Here is a 22,666-nt window from a genome sequence, read left to right on the forward strand (position 1 = left end):
GCCCCGCCCCCCGTGGGCGTTTTGGGGCCAAACCCCCACAAATGAGGCACGGCCTGGCGGAACGTTCGTGCGCGGAACCTTCGAGTCGCGGCGCCGCGTTCCCGCCGGAGCTGTGCGCGGCCGGAGCGGTCCCCCGGCGGCAGGTGAGGCCCCACGGGGCTGCGGGAGGCGGCGGGGCCGGGATGGCCCCGGGATGGCCCCGGGATGGCCCAGAGCCGGGACGAGCCGGGGCCCGCTGCCCTCGGCCCGCTGCGCTCGGACCGGGCCCTCGTTCCCCGCGGGAGCCGCTGGCTGCGGGGCCTGCGGCGGGGCGGCCCCGGTTCCTCGGCAGCTCCGCGCGGTTTGTGCCCGTTCCTGCTCCGGGATGTGCCGTGAGTTGGCTGAGAGCTGCAGGGGGGAAATCCGCTCCGGAGTGAGAGGAGAATAAAGCCCTGAGGGTGGGCAGGCCCTGGCACAGGTGCCCAGAGCAGCTGTGGCTGCCCCTGGATCGCTGGCAGTGCCCAAGGCCAGGCTGGACAGGGCTGGGAGCCCCTGGGACAGTGGGAGGTGGCACTGGATGGGCTTTAAAGTCCCTTCCAATCCAAACCTTTCCCTGTTTTTTGTTTTGTTAGAAGGGAAGAACAGTCAGCATCTCGGGCATTATTTGATGCCTTTCCCAAGTCCCTTAGTTACTTCATGATTTTCTAATAAAGTAATTTTTGTGATTTTCTAAGAATGCAGTATTTTATCTCTGTTGTAGAAACAGCCAGGAATCCTTTTGTGCTCCCGTGCCTGTAAATGAGGCAAGGGTGGAGTCCTGCAGGACAGGCTCACCCTGGCAGCTACCCAGTCACGGCTGGAGCCATGATTATTCCTGTAATAACTCACCTTGGAGCAGCTCAGAGTAGCTCCAAAGATCATTCTCCTCCAGGAAATGCATTTTATGCCCTTTGTGCTCAGAAAGTGCAGAGGGCTGTGCAGTGGGTCAGCTCCCAGTTTGCATGGGTTTTGTTGTGCTGGGAGCTGGGGAGAGCCCTCCAGCTGCTTTGAGATCTTCAGCCTTAGGAGGAGGAGGAGGAGGGCTTGGATTTTCCCTTCCAGGGGATTTGAACCTTCCCTTCCAAGGCAGCAGAGCCGCATCTCTGCCCTGCCCTCACCTTCCCAGGGATCCAGGGACAGGTCTTGTTTCCAGGTATGCTGTGCTGGAGTTTGTGGCACCAGTGATCCCTGAGCAGCAGGAGGGGATGGCAAACAGCCCCTGGATTTACCCCATGTGTAAATGGGGTAAATCTGCAGCCCAGCTCTGGAACACTCAGCATTCCCAGGCCTTCTGGAGGTGCTGCTGTGGATTGCTCCATTAAACACAGACTGGTGGAACGGGGTAATTTGATTTTTGGAAGGAGCTGGAGGAACAGTGAGAGCATCGGCCACACTGGTCCCACGCAAAACCAGCTTCCAGTTCATGCTCCTCATCATGCTCAGGGCACTGACACCTTGCCATGGCCACAGCTTCACTTTAGGGTGAGAACTAGGCCAGGTTTTTGCATTTCAGGCTCTCCAGAGCAATGCAGAGACATCACATGAGCTCTGCCTTGAGCTGCTTTGTTTTTTTCCATGCCGGTGACAAACGTCGGGAGTTCCCACGCTCACCCGCTCTGGGGCTGCAGCCTCTCTGCTCCCCCAGATGTTTCCACCCTAAATCACCTGCTTGTTTTGCAGAAGCAGAAATTGAGGTCGATTTGCAAAAGAAGATGTGAGCAGGGCCAGTGTCTGGGTGGGGAAATGCTCCGAAGGCGCAGGGGAGCGACCGCAGCGCTCACGGAAAATGAACTGTGCGTGCAGTTTGTGCAGCCTGAGCCGGGGCAGCCCTGGTCAGCTCTGCCCTGGGGGGCTGCTGGGCTGGCTCCCCTTTGTGCCAGCTCCTCCCCACACTGGGGAGCTGGGCTGGGAGGCTCTTGGAGCTGAGCTGCTGCACTAATAGGCATTTATCAAAAATAACAGGGGAGATCAGGTTGTTATTGGCGGCGTCAGGGAAGTGTCGCGGACGCTCTCGGAGAGTGAGAGCTTGTCAGTCTTTGGCTGCCTCCTCTTGTCATGGAACCCCTCTGGATGTTTTGGTGCTGATTGGATTCTGTGCAGCAAATCCCTCCCTCTCTCTCCTGCCACAGCCCTGTGCTCTCCTCTCTGCTCTCTGTTGCTGTATGGAGGGGGTGTGCCAGGCTGTACCAAGGGGTTTAGGATTCTTCACAGAATCGTGGAATGGCTCAGCTTGGAAAGGACCTTAAAGCCCCTCTCATTTCACCCCCTGCCTGCCAGCAGCCTGGGACACTGGGAAGGTGTCAGGGGGTGGAACTGGGTGGGCTTTGAGGTCCCTTCCAAGCCAAACCATTCTGGGATTCTGTGAAAGCTGGTTCATCATTGAAATGAGCTGGCAGGGGGCTGTGCAGGGAAGGATCTCTGCTCCTGTTCCATCGTGCCAGGACCCAGGGATGCTCAGGCCACCCAGGATGTGGCACTCTGAGGCAGGGACATAAATAATACAGTGGATATTATTCAGATGAGGGCTGCCACTTTGCCTGGGTGGGAATAACCCCCTGGGCAATCCCTGCCCTGCTGATGTGCCATCATTGCTCTCTGCAGAGTCGCTCCAGCCCGGCAGGATGCTGCTCCCCCTGCTCTGCCCCCAGCGCTGCCGGCCCCTCCGCCGCCTCCTGCGGGCCCTGTCCCGCTGCCCACGGCATGGGAGCAGGGCTGGCTGTCCCCACAGGGCTCTGCACACAGCCTGGGCCCCCTGCAGCAGTGACATCACCCCCGTGTTCACCAGAGCCCCGGCGTTTGGGGACAAAGTGGCCATCGTGGACCGGAACGGGGAGCACACGTACAGGGACCTGCTGAGCCGCAGCCTCCGCCTGTCCCGGGAGATCTGCAGCGTCCTGCAGTGCCCCAGCAGGGACCTGAAGGAGGAGAGGATCTCCTTCCTGTGCCCCAACGATGCCTCCTACGTGGTGGCCCAGTGGGCTGCGTGGATGAGCGGGGCCATAGCGGTGCCCCTGTACAGGAAGCACCCGCTGCCCGAGCTGGAGTACGTGATCCAGGACTCCCAGAGCGCCCTGCTCATCGCAGCCGAGGAGTTCCTGGGCAAAATAACCCCCAGTGCCCAGAAACTGGGAGTCCCTGTGCTGCCCCTTCCCAGCTCTGGGGCTGGTGGATCCGCTGCAGCCACGGAGGAGGGGCCCTTGCCGAGCTGTTCCTCGTGGAAGGACAGAGGAGCCATGATCATCTACACCAGCGGGACCACGGGGAGGCCCAAGGGTGTGCTCAGCACCCACGAGAACGTGCAGGCTGTGGTGAGTGCTGCTGCCCCCCTGCCAGGCTCCTGCCAAGGTACAAAGCCTTGGGATCTGGAGGGGATTTGGGGTTGCAAACACCTTTCCATTGCCAAATTCCTGCTGAGAGCTGTGGGGCTGCAGCTCTGGAATCCTCCACGCTGGGAAGGTGAGCACACAGCAGGGTGTGAGGCTCTCAGCCTTGGCAGGGCAGGTGGATTCTCCTCCCTGCTTTCCTGGAAAGCAGAATGGATGAAACCTGTTGTAAAAAAACCTGATTTCTTTGCAGTTTGCTTTTCTGCCCTCCGACTAGGGGAGAATCTTTGCTCCTAATTGGAAAATATCTTAGCCCAGCCCAGTGCTGTGTGAAGCCTGTGCATTATTCAGCTCTGTATCCCCAAGGCAAAAAAATCCATTAGCTCTCGGAGCCAAAAGGAATTAAAAGTTTGAATAAGCCTGCTGACTGCCTCACCACTTGGTTATCAGTGCCTGCAACTGCCAGCCTGCTGCCATTAGGGAAGGAGGGCAGGGAATGCAGGGTGCCCTGAGAGCTGCTCGGGGTGCTCAGATCCTGCAGGGTCCCAACAGGAATGAAAGCCTTGATGGATGGAGCCAGGCCTTGGCTATATTGGGCAAAGAATCTGTTCCCTCACAAACATGCTGATTATTTGGGGGGTGGCCTGAGCAGTCCCCATCCTTTGTGCTGCCCTGCAGGAAGCCTGAAAGCTGTTCCCTGCCCTGTGGATGAGGGCTCCTGTGAGACACAAGCAAATTCCACTGCTCAGATGCTTTTCTTATTTTTAGGTGGCTGGAAATAAGCTTTGCAGTTGCCAGCACTGGGCTCTGAAGGGCATTGTTGACCCAGAAACCTGATAATTATCCCTTCAGATAATTATCCCTTCAGAGCAGAGTGTTTTGGAAGCTTGATTCTCTCATAATTTTTACTAACATGAAACCTACTTTCTGTTTATCAGCAATTTCCTGCTCCTACTGATTATCCCTTACAGGTGCTAAAAGCCTGATGTCATCAGTGTCCTAACTATGGCAACAGAATTCTGGGAAAATTAGCTTTTTGATTACTATTTCTGCCAAATCTGCATGTGCAGCAGTAGATTAATATTTTTGTATGTCCTACTTAAAATTTAAAATCACTGTTGATATTTCTCAGTGACGAGGAAGGGCTTTGCTGATTTAAAGACCCATCCTGTCAGCATGCTGAAGGTGTTCCTCTTGTGTTCTGCTGTTGTGGTGGGAATTTTTCTCCTGCTGATCCTGAAGGAAAGATTTTATGCCCAGGCTTGGCATTCCTGCCAGGGAATTTGGAGATTGAATGACTTGGGAATACCTCGGGAAAATCTTCCCTCCTGCCCTAAGGCCGTGCTGTTTGTTTTCTCCTCAGACCACGGGGCTGGTTGAGAAGTGGGAGTGGAAGAAGGAGGATGTGATCCTGCACGTGCTGCCTCTGCACCACGTCCACGGGGTGATCAACAAGCTGCAGTGCCCGCTGTGGGTGGGAGCCACGTGCGTCATGTTCCCGGAATTCAGCGCGCACACGGTGAGCCCAGGGGAGCCACGGCAGCAGCACCCGGACTGCGCTCCCAGCAGCTCTGGGAAGGGGTTCCTGAGGAGTTCCAGCCCTTCAGGCACTGCCTGTGGGAGGTTCCCAGCAAAGGGAATTGCTGGGGTGCTCAGCCCGGGGTATATGTGCTCTTCCAGAGCGTGCAGCTCGTGTGAGTGTGATGTTGGGATGGGAATGCTGCTCTGCCCTCCCAGCCTGGGGGTGGCTGGACCCTTCTGTGCCCACTGAGAGTGTGTCCATCCAGAATTGGGGTTGTGGATTTTTTTTTTTTACTGCCAGGAATGGTGGAAATACTGTTTTTTCTCTTGGGTGTTAGTGGTGTGCTGCTTGGTGAATTCTTTAGTGACTTGCATTTCCCAGAATCCACAAAACACTGAGGCTGGAAAAGACCTCCAAGGTCACCAAGTCCATCCTGTGACCAATCCCCACTTTGTCACCCAGCTGAGAGCACTGAGTGCCATGTCCAGTCATTCCTTGGACATCTCCAGGGGTAGGGCTTCCACCACCTTCCTGGGCAGCCCCTTCCAAATTTTCCCCTTCCAGTCCTACATCCTTAGTGTTTTGTGTTGCATTAATGACAGAACACAGCCTTTTGAGTTTTTTGCAGCCCAGGTAAGGGAAATCCTGGTTTTCCTCCCTTACATGGAAAGGTGGCTCTTCCTCTGTGGAGCAAAAAGAGTTAACAGAGCTGTCAGGTTGGACTCAGTGATGTGAAAGTGAGTTTCCAGATCCAGACCTTCTTGCAGCTTTTAGGAAAAGTGGCAGGAGGGAAACCTTATTGGAATGATGCTGTTAAAGTGTTTTTTCTATCTGAGCCAGGAAACACCAGTGGCAGTGTTCTGCTGCTCCTTTGTTCCCTGCAGCAGTGGCACACCGTGGGGAGAGGGGAAGGGACAGGCAGCAGTCAAGGTGGAACAGGTTCTACATTTCCCAGCCCCTGGGATGCAGCACTGTCCATCCACATCTCCCAGTGTCCTGGGTGGTGTCTGCAGTGTCACTGCTAAGGGACAGTTGGGTTTTCAGGTGCTGCTGCTGCTCAGAGCAGAAAGGAAGCAGAGGTGTGTTATCACTGCAGGGTTCCCTGGGAAAGCCAAAGGAGCCCGTGCTGGGTGACTGCCCGGGCTGTTCTCCCTGTGTGTGCTATCCACGTGTGGGAAGGCTTGTCCCATGGCAAGGACAAAGTGCACAGGTGTGGGATACACCTGGGAGCCTCTGGCTGTGCTGCTGCCAGGTGAGGGCGGGCCCGGAGCCACCGCAGGGCCGGGTGATCCTTCACAGCTCATTTCTGCTTCTCAGAGCAGCAGCCACAGAAAATGCACACTTCCCTTTTCTGTCAGGGGGCTCTGACACCTGAGCACGGATCCTTTCTGGGGGTACAGCCCCTGAATCTTAGCAGGGCAGCTGTGCACTTCCAGAGTAAATTGGCAGGATGCTGTGGTAGAGGGCAGGACCATCCCTAGCTGCCATAACCTGTGCTTTCACCCAGTGATTGCTGCCAGATTTGTCTCCCCAGCGTTAGGGTGACCCCAAAAGCCAGGGTGCAGCGGGGCTGTTCTGGAGGTGCCGCTGAGGGCGTTAGGGTGACCCCAAAGGCTCGGGGGGCAGCAGGACTGTGCAGGAGGTGCCGCTGAGGGCGTTAGGGTGACCCCAAAGGCCGGGGCACAGCAGGGCTGTGCTGGAGGTGCCGCTGAGGGCGTTAGGGTGACCCCAAAACCCCGGGGTGCAGCAGGGCTGTGCTGGAGGTGCCGCTGAGGGCGTTAGGGTGACCCCAAAACCCCGGGGTGCAGCAGGGCTGTGCTGGAGGTGCCGCTGAGGGCGTTAGGGTGACCCCAAAGGCCGGGGCACAGCAGGGCTGTGCTGGAGGTGCCGCTGAGGGCGTTAGGGTGACCCCAAAGGCCGGGGTGCAGCAGGGCTGTGCAGGAGGTGCCGCTGAGGGCGTTAGGGTGACCCCAAAGGCCGGGGCACAGCAGGGCTGTGCTGGAGGTGCCGCTGAGGGCGTTAGGGTGACCCCAAAGGCCGGGGTGCAGCAGGGCTGTGCAGGAGGTGCCGCTGAGGGCGTTAGGGTGACCCCAAAGGCCGGGGCACAGCAGGGCTGTGCTGGAGGTGCCGCTGAGGGCGTTAGGGTGACCCCAAAGGCCGGGGTGCAGCAGGGCTGTGCAGGAGGTGCCGCTGAGGGCGTTAGGGTGACCCCAAAACCCCGGGGTGCAGCAGGGCTGTGCTGGAGGTGCCGCTGAGGGCGTTAGGGTGACCCCAAAGGCCGGGGTGCAGCAGGGCTGTGCTGGAGGTGCCGCGAAGAGGCTGGAGCGGGGCCTCTGGAGGGCGCGGTGCTCCACGTCCTGTGCCGCGGTGATTGATGCTCCCTCGCACCCCTGCCTTCTCCCCTGCTCCCTCCCCACGTCTGCGGATCGATGAGCTGACGTTGAGGGATGGGATGGGGATGGCGGAGCGGGACCCCCTCCTGCCTGCTCTGATCAAAGCTCTCCCCAGATGCGGCACCAGGGACAGCCCGGGGGCGGCCGCTTCCCCTGCAGCTGAACTTGGGCACGGAGGGCGGCGGGCACCGGCTCCCGGGGCTCTGGGGGACGGCATTTGCTGCTCTGCTTTCTTTCATTCCCGTTATTTTTCCGAGGGCCTCCCGTGGGAGCCGCGAGTGGTTTGATCGACACTCCAAAGCGAGCACGGGAGGGTAAATAAGGCTTTCTCCTGGAGTGTATTGCAAGCTGCCTTTCAGTTCCACTCTATTTTCACCAGCTGTTTACAAAGTGCCCTTTGCTACTGCAATCAGCTTGCAGCAAAGCAGCAGTGGAGGATTTTGCCAGAGGAGCCCGAGTTTTGCTGTGTGCTTTTTTTCCTTGGCTGCACCTTGAGAAAGCAGCCAATTATAGTGTGATATAAAGAAACTCGACTGGCAGCTAAAACACTTGACAGGCTGATCAAAACAAGGCGAGGAGCTTACTCTCAACCTGCTGCAGACATATTTAGCCTTGAGTGATACTGGCAAAGGTTCAAGAGAAACCGCAGCAGCACGCCCGATGTGTGTTTGGTTTCTAATCACTAACACTTCATTATACAAAATAAATACTTTATTATTACAGTGTTTATTAAATTACATAATTTGCGGCGTGCCTTATAGTCGTGGATACAGATGGCAGTCTGGTTTTGGTGGTGGGAATAATGCTCTTTTTTTTTTTTTAATTTTATTTCCCTGGGAAGACATTCCCAGCCCCAGAACACAGCTTGCTTGTCGTTCCCCGCCGTGCAGGGGTGGGAGGTGGCAGCTTTCAGACCTTTACGTCTGTTTTTGGGAGCTGTCCAAGGAAAGGTTGAAAATCAGGACTGTGGAGTAGCACAGTGTCCTGACCAACATCCTTCCCCTCACTAAAACAGCATCTGATGCGTGTGGCTACTGCTGAGGCCACGACAACTCATTAAAGTTTGCTGAGGTGCCTCAAGCGTGAAAGTTGCTGCATAAAATCAGATTCTTTTTATTAAATGAGGACATCCATTACGCTGCACTAGCTACTGTACATGTTATAATTCACTTTATAGCACCATCTGTTAAGACTGTCTTGCTTAAGCTTTTCGTAGCATTTTTTTATTGCAAGTTATTAAAAAATATGGCTGCATCTATTAATCATTTATTAATAAAGGGTTTATAAATGGAGACTCAGTTTCCAGAATTAGTCGACTCGTACATGATGTACTGAGTCCCCTGCTGCTCATGCTCCTTGGGGTGCAGTGTCTCCACAGGGAGCCCCTGGGAGCACATCCAGTGCTCCTGTCTGTGCTTCTGGGGTAGGGAATGGCAGGGATGGCTGTGGGGGGACACTTCAGCACAGGTGGGTGTGGAGCAGGCAGGAGAGCAGCAGTGAGCCCGAGGGGTGTGCTGCCAGCAGCTGTGTGGGGCACGGCTGGCTGTGGTGTTATTGGTTTGTTGTTCCATTGGTTTTCAAGGGTGAGAAGTGTGAGGGCTTGCTCTGGAGCCAGAGCGAGCTGCAGCCTCAGCATGCCTGTGTGATCCTCCCTCCATATCCTGCTCCCAGGCTGAGTTTGCTCTTCCAGCTGCACTGGTCTGTTTGCATTTCCAGCTGCTGCTGGCCTGTCCCAGATGCTGGAGTGGGAATTTCTTGTCCAGGAGTAGGGATTTTAAAGGTGTTGTGTTTGTGCAAATTTTGTGCACTTTTGGTGACAGAGGTGAAGAGGTGAATGTCTCTGTAAAGGAAGGAGTGCAGGGTGAGCCTTCTCCTCTTGGCCAGGTGCTTTTGGAAGGCTCTGAGCATCACCAAGCACCCTCTGTAGCATCCATTCCCGGTGACTGCCTCCCTCCATCTCCCTCCCTGCATCAGCTCAGGCACAGCCTGTGGTGAGACTGTTGCTCTGTGGAAATGTCAGTGAGTCTGGAGGGACAGACCTGGGGAAGCCAAGTGTCCCCTGTGCTTGCTGTGAACAGTCACACACTGGTGTCCCCATTCCAGACCAGGCACTCCTTGGACAGCACCATTTTGGAGCAAATGAGGTCAGTGTCTGGTTTACACGATCCTCTGCTGTGATTTTTGGACAAAGAGGATCCATTTTGGGCTTGAACCACAGGAAGAGCTTCTCTCTGCCTGGGACACCCCTGATCTTGCCTCAAGGGGAAGATGTTCTAATGGCACAAGGTTCCCTGTCAGCTCTCTGCATTGATAAACACAAGAGCAGATCCTGGGAGGTTTTCCAGCCCCTTGTGCAGAGTGGGAAATAAGAGTAGTGAAGAACCTGAAGGAGGAAACTTGCAGTGCTGAGTGATGGGAGAAGCTGATGGAAATCTCCATTTTGGGTAACCCAGCTGTGGCATGTGCTGCCTGTCCAGCTCTGCTGGGCAGCTTTGAGCTGTGATGTGCTGCCTGTGCAGTGACAGCCCTGGCTGTGCCCTGCAACCCCTTCCATGATGAATATGCCAAGATGCAGATTTCCTGCCCTGCAGTTCCAGGAGCTGCTGTTTCAGTGCCAGCCTCGCTGCGTGTCTGACTTAAGGTGCTCCGAGGATCAAGCCCTCTGAAAACCATGCCCTGTTTTACAATGTCACACTCAAAGCCATCAAAACAATCTTGTTTAGAGCCTTCTTTCTAGGGAAACAGGAATGCTGTGTGCCCAGAGGTGGTGTGTGGTTCAGGACAAGCTTTCCTGGTGTCCTGTCCCCCGTGGCACCTTTTCCCCGTGGTAGGAGGGAGCTGCAGGCCGGGCACAGGATGAGTGGGAGGTGTTGCTCCAGGGTGCTGCTGCATCGTGTGCTCACAGCCCTGAGCTCCTGAAGGCCTGGGCTGTGTCTGGGAGCAAACTTTGTCCTTGTCACTGGTGTTGTGTGTGTGAGCCAGGCTGGCTGGGTGCTGGGGCTGTCTACCTTGGCTGGGCTGCACAGGGACAGCCAGGGCTCAGCAGCCACTGTTGCCTCCGGGAAGGAGAAGCGTGCACTGCACTGAGCCTCTCCCCTGGATCTGTCACTTCTGCAAACATCACTCTGGGCAGCTCTTTTGGTTTATTTTTAAAAGAAAAGCAAATCCGAGCAGAGGAGCCTGAGCTGCAATATCCAGGCGCGTTGGGGATCGCGGCCCCCATCCAGTTTCAGCTGGAGAGAGGCTGAAAGTCTTTTCATCTGGTAATGGGAGGCTTCAGAGGAGTAATTTTATTTCAGACTCAAAGAGGAGTTGGTGGAGGGAGGAGCAGGTCACTAGTGAATGGATTATGTTTGATCACTTCTCACAGACCTGACTTTAAAAAGTTAGAGGTTTTCTTTCCCATCTCCCCAGATCTGCCGTCTGTCCTCAGCATCTGTTCCCAAGTAATGGCTTTTGATGTGTGTGGGGAAATATAAAAAATGGAACCAGAGCCTGTCATATTTACTTATATTTCCAGGTCCCAGGGAAAGCACTTGCTCCTTTCAGTATGCCTCCAGCATAGGAAGGGTTTAAAAGCTTCAGCCTGGAATGCAGAGGGGCCATCAAACTGTGCTGATGAATAAATGATTAAAACCAGAGTCGCACAGAGCACAAGCAGTTTGGGGTTATAACAAACATGAGACGAAGCCACCGAGGGCCTGATTTCTCTTTGAAGAGAAGACTGTTTCTCCCTCTCTGCATATTGGTCATGAAGTGTTGGAGCCTCAGTCCCTGGGAGAGAGCAGAGCTCCCCTTGGTGCTCTCCTACCTCATGTGCCCATCTGCTTTTCTGGGGTAATTTGGTGTTGGATGTGTGTGCGTGGTCCTGCAGTCCCTTGGCTGCTGCTGTTGAGTTACAGGAGCCTTCCCACCCTTCTGTTTGGCACAGATCTCACCAGAGAAGCAGCTGCTTTGGCCACAGCGCTGTTGCTCCCACAGACATTCCAAAAATCACCAGCATCCCTTTTCCTCGATGGTGCTTCCCACATGGCAGCAGTCAGTGCTGAACACAGACCCATCTCCCCGAGCAAGAGGGGAGTAAAGGGCTGAGTTAACCTTGCATTAGAGGCATTGTTATTGTTGAAAAGGTTTGAAAAGATTCAATTACAACAGAAAATGGCACAATAATTTTGTAGAAGAGAGGAGCTGTTGTGTCTGTCAATAGAGGCTGCACTGCGGGCTGGCTGTGATCCGTTTGTGGGCTGATGGAAAAATCCATGCTGATATTTGCTTCCTTTACAGCTTGTAGTTCTCCTGGCTGGTTTTGGAAATCTTCTATCAGCCAAGATCTTACATGGATTAGCACATGGGTTTAAACTGGGTTTGCTACTGTTTCTTCTCCTTTTGCATGAGAAGATGCCCAGATATTGGGTTTGGTGTTTCAGGCTGGTTTGGGGCATTGCACATCTCCCTCACTAAAGGGAAAAGTTGTTGCCTTTTCTCCTCTGTGCTCACATCGTTTCCTTCAGGTGATCTTAGCAGGTCTGGAGGCTGGTTGGGAAGGTTGCTGTATGGACTGACCATCCTTACTCACCATCTGTGTCCTGGGAAAAATACGTGGGAAAAATCTCCCAGCTGTGCCTTACTGTGCTTGTTTTGTACCCACTGGTGTCATTTTCTCCTTTTTTTTTTTTTTTTCCTTTAATGATGGCAAAATCCCACTGGTCAGCTCATGATATGCTTTAGAGCAGTGGGAGGGGAGGAAAATCAGGAATGTCACGCTGACAGGAAGGCTCTTGGGAACATTAGGTCTCCCACTTCTCTGCTGGCACAGACAGCCCTGACCCAAAGCATTTGCTGCCCTTATTGCTGGTGGGAAGCTCTATCCACTCTTGCTTTCTTGCAGTGAGAAACTTTTTGTTTCTAACCCTTGGTTATCTTAAAAGGAATCCTAATCAATCTTCTGAGCATATTCCATGGGAAAGCTGCAGAGCCTGGCAGCCCTGGCACACAGTGCCATGTTTGCTTCCCAAATCCATAGCTTTTTAAAAGCACTTGGAGGTATCAGGTAAGCACAACAAAACAGAGCATTGGGCTGGCAGTGCCCTGTGCACAGGGAATGAACATGGTGACAGTGACAGGGGATAACCCAGGCGGGGTGGACAGTGCTGCTCCAGGCCCAGTGCTGCACAGGGATGGACGTGGTGACAGTGACAGGGGATAACCCAGGGGGGATGGACAGTGCTGCTCCAGGCCCAGAGGTGTGCTGGGTGCTGCCAGGACAAAGCTGTGGCCTTGCATGGGCTTGATTGATTAGTGCCAGGTAACGAGGCTTTCCCAGATCCTTCTCTCAAGCCTGCAGTTAGTTAGAAGCCAGGAGTAGCTGCTCCAGCTGGCTGGGCAGTGCCAAGCCCTCCGGCCAGCTTGGGCTCCGTGGAGTGCTCAGAGCTGCCAGCTTTGTACCACAGCTCAGTCCTGCTAAAACACATGGGAAGGATCCAGATTTGGCTGAGCAGGAGCAGAGCAGGTGGAGAGGTTTGGCTGTCAGCAGATCACCCCAGCAGCTGGTGGCACAAATCCAGAGGCAGCTGCTTATCCTCAGGAAGGGGCTGTTGCTGGGTGAGCTGGACTGACATGGAAAAGCTGCTCCTGTGGCTGCAGTGCAGGATTTTATCTAAGGCAGGAGTTGAGCTGGCGCGTGGGGACAGGGGACTCTGGGGTGCAAGGGAGACTTGCTCTGTTTGCATGGGTTTGGGATTTTTGAGATCCAAAGTCTGGCTGCATGGCCAAACTGGAAGTCTGCCTCCACTCCCACAGCTGCTCAGGACTTGGGAAGGCAAAACAAAATCACACAGCAAGGATTGAACAAGCCCTGAGCATCTGTTTCCCTTCAATCCCCTCGGCACAGTCTGGTCCCTGCTGGCCATCACACGTCCTTCCCTGCCCACAGCAATGGCCCTGGGGAGCACCAGGCTGAGGAGAGCAGATCCATCCAGCCCTGGCTTTGGAGAGATCCTTCTCCACCCTGCTGCCTGGAATGGCAAAGATACTGGGGAAAAAGGGGGCTGGGAAATGATGCCATGGGTCTTAGCTTTTCTATTTTTCAGGTTCTCTGCTGCCTGCTGCGTAACTCTGAAACTTCCTGTGAGGTGTTAGTAGGGTCTCTTCACAGGGTGGTTGGACAAAACAATCCCTTCCCAGCTGAGAATCAAGGACAGCCTTACCCCAAAAGCACAAACAGCTGTGAAGGGAAGGGAGCAAGGCAGGGGTTGAGACTTCATGAGCTGGAGCTGTAACTGGACAGCTGAACCCAATATGTAGATGAACCAAAACTTATAAAAGTGTAAAAACTTGTGGCTGGGATCCACCTTGGATTCAACCTGGGTGCAGCCCTGGCCAGGCTCTTGTGCTGCCCAAGGCCTTGCAATAAATACCTATTTTGTCCATTTATCTCTGTCAGGTCTCTGTTCCAAGGTATCAGTTCAAACACAGGGAGGTTAGACCCCTGTAAATGCAATTTTACCTAATCTGTCTGGTAGGGGGTTTCTGCAGGGACTGAAATGTTCCCTGTCTGGCTGTGCCAGCATCAGTGCAGGAAGTCACATCCCAGCTCTGCTCTCCTTTCCCAGGGCATCCTGCAGTGTTCATGTCCCACCTGCCGGGGTGTGCAGTGCCTCTGCACCTTGTGCATTCATCTCTCCCCATGAGGGCCAGCCCTGGGCTGGGGGCAGCGTGAGCTCCCTCCTGTAGGGTGGGACGTTGCCTCTGTGGATGTGTCCTGCTCTCCTGCTCTGTTAACCACAACCCCGCGGTGCTGGGAGGGTTTTTAGGAGCTGATTGTTGTGGGGCAGCGGAGTGCGAGCTGCGGGGGGAGGAGACAGGGATGAAAGGGAGCAGAGTGAGCAGAACCAGAACGGAGGGAAGGGGCAGAGTGACAGCATGAAGGAGAATCCCTGGCTCACCTTCAATCAGGGCCTGCCTCGTGTGCAGCTGGGCGTGCCGGGAGCGCCCAGGCAGCGCTCCGTGTCAGGAGCTGTTAGGGAACACATTTGTCACCGGGGGGCAGGGACAGAGCACAGGGACACAGGGCTCTGATTTATTGATGGCTTTGCTTCCCTCCTGCCTTGGGAAGAGCTTACCTGGCAGGGACAGTGCTGAGGTGTGGGAGCAGTGGGCTCAGGTGTGACTGTGTGCCTCTGAGCCATGGTTGGCTCCCATCCCTGAGGTGTTGTTGGATTTTTTCCCCATTCATAGCTCCCACAGGCCAGCAGGAGCTGCAGCTGAAGAACATTATTCCCACAGGGAATATTCCTCTCAGGAACAGTGTGGCTGGGGTGGTGGCCCTCCTGAAAAGCTGCTGCTGTCTGCTGCTGTCCCTGCTTTACCTGTGCATTCTGATGGCTCCCCTGACCTCACCAGGGACACTGCTCTCTCACAGCACCTCACCACTTTTGTGAAATCTCACTCCCAGTGCCTGACCTCCCTCTTCCCAGCTTTGCCTCAGAGGTGGCTCCAAGAGGTGGCTGTGTATTGAGTATCAGGTGTGGGCTGTGTCTTTCCAAAGAAAAGCTCCCATGCTTTGGAAAACTGGTGGCTGTGTGCTGCCTTTGAAGAGCTGTGCATGACAGGGGAATGAGCTGATTCTGCCACAAGCTTCCATCTTCGTGAGCAAATTCTTGGCTGTAACATGACAGGACTTACAAATGCCATTTCCATCATCTCGAGGGTGATGGTGGGTGGGGGATCCACTGGTGGGACAAGAGATGAGCGTTATGCCTTGGGAAATAAGGGCATGATGAAAGTTGGGAGCTTGTTTTGGACAGGGGTGGGGGCACACAACAGCTTCCAGCTGTACTCCCAAGAAATCTTGGATAGCAAAGGTGTATTTTCATCCATGTGTGTTCCCTTCCTTCCTAGGTGTGGAAGAAGCTCCTGAGCTCTGAAGCTCCCCGTGTCAATGTGTTCATGGCAGTGCCCACCATCTATGCCAAGCTGATGGAATATTATGATGAGCATTTCACCCAGCCCCAGGTGCAGGATTTCGTGCGTGCCTATTGCCAGGAGAACATCAGGTGGGTGAGCTGCTGGCTCTCTGGGTGCTCCAGGTTTTCCTTTCAGCATCACCTCTTTCAGTGCTGGCTGTTGTGCTTTGGTGTCTCTGTGACAGGAACAAGGGTGACATTATTTAATTATGAGCCACTCTTGCATGGGAGAGCCAGAAGGGGCTCGTTGTGTGTCACCCTGTGGAACACATGGTCCTGCAGCCCAGGATCTCTTGTAAGAGGCTGTCCTGGTTAGGTTAAACCCCACATCAGGCTGAGAATGTGAGGGACATCTTTGGTGCTGGTTAAGGGGATTTTGGGGCTGCAGGTTTTATGCAGAGCTGTTTGTGCCCCTGTGTCAGGCTGCAAATTCCCTGGAGCAAAGCTTCTCTCAGATACTCTTACCTGACCTTTCCCTGTGCAGGTTAATGGTGTCAGGCTCAGCAGCCCTGCCTGTGCCTGTCCTGGAGAAGTGGAAGAGCATCACGGGGCACACCTTGCTGGAGAGGTATGGGATGACTGAGATTGGGATGGCGCTTTCTAACCCTTTGCATGGAGTCCGAGTGCCAGGTAGGAGTCCCCAGGGGTGCCCCTGTTTGGAGGCCTGTGCTGGGGGTGCTCTGGGCTGTTCTGTGCACAGGAGTGAGGAGAGGCCACGCTGGGAACAAGCCTGCTGGGAACTGGCACTGGGGGTTCAGGGTGTGGGTGTGTGGGAAGGGGCTGCTGGGTTGCCCAGGGATCAGAGCTGTGTGTGCAGAGCTGGCAGTGGTGCCCGCTGCCCTGACCAGGCTGGCACACTCCAGACTGATGCTCTGTTACTTTCAAAGTCTTAGTGAATTGAGGGAGCGTTTCTTCAGCTCCTGCTGCCTGGAGTTGTATTTCTGGGTGGTGTCACACAGGATTCTCCACACAGCAGTGCTTGTCCAACCCATCAGTGCTGAACACTCAAAATAGGATGTCTGCTTACTCTTATTTTAGTGCCTGTTTCTTGCCTCTTCAGGAATTCAAAATTGTCACACCTCGCTGTACACTCTGGGCCTGTTCTCTCCTTGTCTTTCCCCCCCTTCTCTGAGCTCCGCTTTGTGATTCCTCTCCATGGCTGTACTTTCTGGAACCTAGAAATAAATTGATCTGAGACATTGCAAATGTGAAATGCCCCCACTCTCCCTGTGGTTGGAGCGTGGCCATCTGTGTGCCCACCCCGTGCCACCTGCCTCCCCACAGGCTGTCTGTGCAGGCATGGCACCATATGCAGCCTCCTGGGGAACTGGTGTTACCCCACAGGGGGACCTGGGTGTCACAGCCTCCCTCAGCACCCCAATCCCATGGCATGCAGGAGCTGGGTCCTGCAGGGGTGGCTCAGGGAGAGGAGAAGCCAAAACTCCCCCTCATTGACTCCTCAGCCTGAGAACAGCTTGGAACACAAATTCTGTTTTACTTTTGCAGGGTAACTGTCATTCCCTCACCCCACCTCAGCCAGATTTATCTCCCTCCAGCAGGCAGGAGAGGGAGGCAGGCAGGAAAAACAAGACTCCCATCTGCAGGAGCTCGAGCTGTGTGTGAGCCCCACAGCCCAGGGTGACAGGGCAGGCATCATTGCACTGGCCCTGTGGAATATTTGCTTTTTATTGATTTTCATGAGGGAAAAGGAGTGGAGACTCCAGAAATTTCCCAGGGGACTAAAAGGGAAAAGGAATAAGACTGAAAGCAGCATGGCAGTGCACAAGCTGGCACCCAGGAGAGCAGCTCCTGCCCCAGAGCTAATGGCTGTGCTCTTGAACATCATCCCTGTGGATCCTGGGGTCTGCAGGGCACCTGGGCACAAACCCTCTTGTGCAGAGGGGCTGGGGACTGTCACTCCAGCCCCATCCAGGGGCTCCTGCAGCCCCCAGAGGGGAGAGAAGTGTCTCACAAAGGTGGGGATCAGCAAGAAGCCATTCAGAAATGAGGCTATAATTGAATAGGCTTGATTAATTTATTTCAGGAAGTGTCAGCTGGGAAGCAGATGGGTGAAGCTGAGGCATAATTTACTGGAGCTGTGAAAAAGCTTTTGATCTAGTGCCCTGTTAGAGGCTGGCTGGGAGGTCACCAGGTACCACAGAGATCCCAGAGGCAGCTGAGGTGGGCTGGGAGCAGGGGACATCTGCCAGAGGGTCTCTCCTGGACTGGGAGCAGCACACATCCTCCTGCCCTGCTCTGACCTGTTGGAGTGAGCCCAGAGGAGGCACCAGGAGGGGCAGAGGGATGGAACACCTCTGCTAGAGAATTGGGATTGTTGTTGGAGAAGAGAGGGCTTTGGGGTGACTAATTGTGGCCTTCAGTTCCTGAAAGGACCTACAAGGGAGATGGAGTGGGACTTTGGACAAGGTCCTGGAGTGACAAAATAAGGGGGAATGGCTCCACAATTAACTTTAGGTTTAAATTAGATATTGGTAAGAAATTCTTCCCTGTGAGGGTGCTGAGGCCCTTCTCTGGGTGCCCAGAGCAGCTCTGACTGCCCCTGGATCCTTGGCAGTGCCCAAGGCCAGGCTGGACAGGGCTTGGAGCAGCCTGGGATAGAGGAAGGTGTCCCTGCCATGGCAGGAGGTGGAATGAAATGAGCTTTAAGGTCCTTCCAAACCATTCTGTGATTCATGAGCCTCTGAGGAGAGATCCCGGGGCTTCCCTTGCCGCCTTGGTGTGGCAGGAGAGAAGTGGAGTCCTTGGACCCTGCCCATCCTGCCCGTGTCCCCAGCACTGTGTCCCCTCTCTCCACCCTCAGCACAGGTCTGAAGGGGCAGGCATGGGATGTGGGAGCTTTAATTTCCAGAAGCAGCAAAGATGAAAGATTTGAAAGATAAATGTTTGCTTGTATATGGTTAAAACCCTGCTTAAAATGCCTCTGTTTTCACCAGCTCTCATTCTAATCCCCCCCGGTGCTGTTACTGTGAAGGGAGATGAATAATTCATGGCCGGAGAATGCCTCACTGGGCCTAATCACCACTTTAATTGGAGGTTTAGATCAGAGCAGCTAATAGCTGCTACAGCGGGGACTCCGTGTATTGTTGACAGTGAGATCCTTGAGTGCCTTATCGTCGGCCTGCCCCAATCCTCCCGGGACTCAGCGGCCCCAGCTACCCAGATACCGAAGGACACAGAGCACGGGGCCAATTAAATTTATCTGGGAAGAGCTGACAACTTTTTTAAGCGGAGGAGAGGGGGTGAAAGCAGAGTGGTGTCACCCCCTCCTGCCTTGCCTGCAGCGCGGTGACACCGCGGGCGAGGCGCCAGCAGTGCTGAGCATCCAGGAGTCTGCACATTGCAGGGATGCAGAGGGGAAGCAGCAGAGATTTCTCCCCAGTTTCCCCTCAGGATTATGGCTGGGGGAAAAAGGAAGTGCCAGCAGTGCTGAGCATCCAGGAGTCTGCACATTGCAGGGATGCAGAGGGGAAGCAGCAGAGATTTCTCCCCAGTTTCCCCTCAGGATTATGGCCGGGGACAAAAGGAAGCCAGTGCAGAGTGTTGGCCCCTTCTGATCACCGCAACTGTGGCTTGATGAAGGCAGAACTTCCTGGGCTGCTCCTTTGGGAATGAGCCCAAATTTCTGCTGACCTGTTGGAGTTGGCACAGGGTGTGTTTTGACACCTGGGAAGCTCCAGTCATTGTTTTTGCACAAATTCTATTAATCCTGGCAGGTTTGTGGAGCTCTAATCAATGGTAGGGGCTTTTTCAACCTTTACAGATGTTGATTTCAAAGTTTGTCACTTTTCCTAAATACCAGAAAAGCTTCTCCAGACAGAAATATAAGGAAGCAGCTCTCCACCAGGGACTTGTTGTACATGCTGGTTTTATTTTAGCCAAGCAGGAGAGGAACTGGTGGGGCTGTGTTAGTAACTGTGATCTGAAACACTGTGTGGGGAACATGCCACCTCCTCTGTGCCAGCCCTGTGCTCATCTTTGGTGTCTCATTGCCAAGGGCTGGGGCCAGCAGTGGGCACTAATCCTGGGGTCCTGCTGCCCATGAATCACTGCCCATTTCCACGTTGAGGTCAGCAGCTTGCATCCAGGGAAGGAACATCTTCTAGGAAGGCATCTGCCTGATCTTGATTTGAAAAATTGCAAGTCTGTGAGAGCCCCTGGCAGTTCCTTGCATTGGTTTCTGCTCCCTCCATGGGCTTTCCAGGACTGGTGCCTGCCCACAGACGTGCCATGTTTTGTGGGCAGATTGGAGTCTGTTCACACACAGTTTTTCACCCTGGAGGAACTGTTCCCACAGAAGTCTAGAAGGTGGCTCCAGCAACCTTCCATGCAACACTGAGGGTGTTTTCTGTGACTTGTTACTTGCTATGAGGCCTCTTGGAGCCTGCCATGGCAGGTGCAGGATTGTTTATAACACATATGGTGTGATTTTTAGGGTTGTCCTGTGCAGAGCCAGGAGCTGGACTTGATGATCCTTGTGGGATCCAACTTCTGTGATTCTCTGATTCCATAAATACCTTGACAGCGTACCTCAGGGCACTGCTGCCTCGTGCCCCCTCCTTGCCCTGCTGCAGCCCTGTGTCTCTGATTCCTGGCAGTGTGTGGCCTGGAGCTGGCAGCAGCCCAGGGGTGCTGGTGCTGAGGGGAGGCCGTGGCTGTGCTGTCTGACCAGAGTGCCAAAGGCAGTTTGAGCCGAGCTGACACGGATCACGGGGCTGCCACGTCGCTTTGTGTTTATTTCCAGCCAGATTTGCTAATTGTTCGGGTCGTTTTGCTGCAATAAAATCTCACTCCCTCATAGCCCATCTGCTCCTGGCTGATCCTGCAGGGATGCCATAAATCTGGGCTACGACGACATATCCATTTCCATGGCAACTGACCAATGTAGCAGACACAATCATGATGTCACGGATAGCGCATCTCCAGGGCTTCAACAGGAGAGGGAGAGCAGGGCAGGGAAAATGCCACTCCAACCCAAATGCCTGAAATGTGAGGCAGACAGGTTCTGCACGCCCTGCTCTAGGGAATTCCCAGTGTCAAGGTGATCCTGGCAGACCTGGAAAGCATCAGCTGGAGGCACTTCAGGGGAAAAAAATGATCATCCTTTAAAGAGCACAGTTACCGATTTATGGAATCACAGAATGGTTTGGTTTGGAAGGGATCCCTCAGCTCATCTTGTTCCCTGCCCTGGGCAGGGACACCTTCCACTAGCCCAGGTTGCTCCCAGCCCTGTCCAACCTGGCCTTGGGCACTGCCAGGGATCCAGGGGCAGCCCTGGGCACCTGTGCCAGGGCCTCAGCACCCTCCCAGGGAAGAATTTCTCCCTGAAATCCCATCTTACCCTGCTCTCTGGCTGTGGGAAGCCATTCCCCCTTGTCCTGCTACTCCAGGCCCTTGTGAAAAGTCTTTCTCCAGCTGAAACTCACTCCTGTCCAGTCCTGCTGAGCCACAGGCTGCTGTCAGCTGCTGTCCCTCTCCCTGCTCCCAGGGGATGAAGGTCACAGGCCCCATCAGGAGCCATCAGGAACCATCAGGAGGCCGAGTGAGACCTGCTGAGGTCTGCTGCCCATCCCACAGGTCACAGAACAGAGCTGCCCTCTCTGCTGAGCTCTCAGGTGCTCCCCAGCAAGAACAGGCCCTGAACTTTCCCAGGGGGTGGGAAAGCTGCAGGTTGGGGAGCTCTGGGTCCCAGACACAGCTTGGAGCTCAGCAGTGGTCCTTGGCTTTGAAACTGAAACCTGTGGAAGAACGGGGTGGTTTTGATCCCTGCTTTTCTCCTGTGATGTTTTCTATCCAGTCTATTGATGTCTCCTAAAACTGAGATAATCCCTGGCAATTCTCAGCTGTTAAGCCTTTGCCTCCCCTGTCAGGTGCAGGCTGTAGAGGAGCAGAGTGATTGCTGTGCTCACTCTTTTCACAGCTTTGTGTAGCTTTTGTGGTGCCTTTCTTTTTTTTCTTAAAAAAAAAAAAATCAAAAAAACAAAAAAAACCAAAAAACCAACAAAAAACCAACCAAACAAACAAAACAAAAAAAAAAAAAGCCAAAAAGGAAACAGCTTCATTCCTGAGCTCTGAAGAGGTGCAGATGTCTTCAAAGAGTGGCCAGGAGGGTCTGTTGAGGGCTGGAGACACATTCAGAGGCATTCCCACACTGCCTGCTCCTGACACACCGTGGGATCACCCCTTCCTCAAGGGACACTCCCAGCTAGGAAGTCCTTTAGGGCAGCACAGCAAATGCCATTGCTAGAGATGCTGTTTGCCTCCTGGCTGTGTGCTTTCCCTGCTGTGCCCCTCTCAGGACTCTAGCTGGTCACAGTGACCCCAAAATGTGTTAGAAAGTCTCTTTTCCCAGCCCAGTGCTCAAAGAAGGAGTCAGAGCTCTTAGTTTCTCTGTCTCAAGGTTGTTTATTGTTTCTTATCTGTAAAATTCTTTTTCCTGTCCAGCTGAGACAGTCAGAGGCACTCTGCCTCCCCTGGGGTGGTGTTATCTTTTTATACTAAAAACTGCATGTACAATATTTACAGCTACTTCCCAATACCTATCACCTGTGTTAGACAGTGAGCTTCTACTCTAAACCAATCTGTAAGTGCCACCATCCCAGCAGAAGGTGGAGGCCAAGAAGAAGAAGGAGAAAGGCTGGACACACCCAGATTCCTCCATCTTGCCCCCTGAACCCCCATTCTAAAAACCCCACAATCTATTTTTCACCCCATGATAAATTCACTATCATTCTACTTAAACTGTCGTGGCTTGCAGATCCTCGTACAAGGTTGGTAATTTGCTCCGTGGGTCATAAGTGTCTTGGGCTCTGTGCCATGGTCTCAGCGCCCCCTGGCAGGGGTTTGGCAGTCCAGGGCAGGCAGAGGGATGTGCTGGATTCCGAGATGCCCGTTTTCCATGCTCTGTGCCCCCAGGTTCCGTGGGCACCCCCCTGCCCGGCGTGGCCGTGCGCATCGCCAGCGAGACCCTGAGCGGCGGCGCCCGCTCCTACAGCATCCACGCCCAGGGCGATGAGAACAGCACACAGGTACTGCCTCCTCCTTCTCCGCTGCTTCACTTTGACAGGGTCTGCTCTCAGGGAAAGGTCTGTCCTTCCCAGCCTCTGAAAGCCCAAGGATTGTGGACTCAGTGACAGGGTTTGTTGTACTTCGTTGGTGGGTTCCTGGAGCTGTGGTGCTTTATGGATGGACGGGTGCTGTCCGTGCAATCATGGAATGGACAGGGCTAGAAGGGACCTTAAAGCCCATCCAGTGCCACCCCTGCCATGGCAGGGACACCTCCCAATAGCCCAGGTTGCTCCAATCCCCGATGTCCAACCTGGCCTTGGGCGCTGCCAGGGATCCAGGGGCAGCCACAGCTTCTCTGGGTACCCAGAGAAGGCCCTCACCATCCTCACAGGCAAGAATTCCTTCCCAATATCCAATCTA

At 54.3% G+C, this 22,666-nt stretch overlaps 1 protein-coding gene across 1 annotated transcript in view; it reads left to right on the plus strand.

Moving 5' to 3' along the window:
- The first annotated feature begins 324 nt into the window (after positions 1-324).
- ACSF3 (acyl-CoA synthetase family member 3) overlaps positions 325-22,666 on the plus strand; it is a 52,271-nt gene continuing 29,929 nt past the window's right edge. The window contains exons 1-6 of the mRNA XM_059481437.1: positions 325-371; positions 2,620-3,326; positions 4,705-4,860; positions 15,156-15,310; positions 15,705-15,850; positions 22,154-22,266. Coding sequence (XP_059337420.1) covers positions 365-371; positions 2,620-3,326; positions 4,705-4,860; positions 15,156-15,310; positions 15,705-15,850; positions 22,154-22,266 — 1,284 coding nt within the window. The 5' untranslated portion in view covers positions 325-364. The remainder of the gene's footprint in view (positions 372-2,619; positions 3,327-4,704; positions 4,861-15,155; positions 15,311-15,704; positions 15,851-22,153; positions 22,267-22,666) is intronic.

The sequence above is a fragment of the Ammospiza nelsoni genome, chromosome 13 (assembly GCF_027579445.1).
Source record: "Ammospiza nelsoni isolate bAmmNel1 chromosome 13, bAmmNel1.pri, whole genome shotgun sequence".
Classification (NCBI taxonomy): Eukaryota; Metazoa; Chordata; class Aves; order Passeriformes; family Passerellidae; genus Ammospiza; species Ammospiza nelsoni.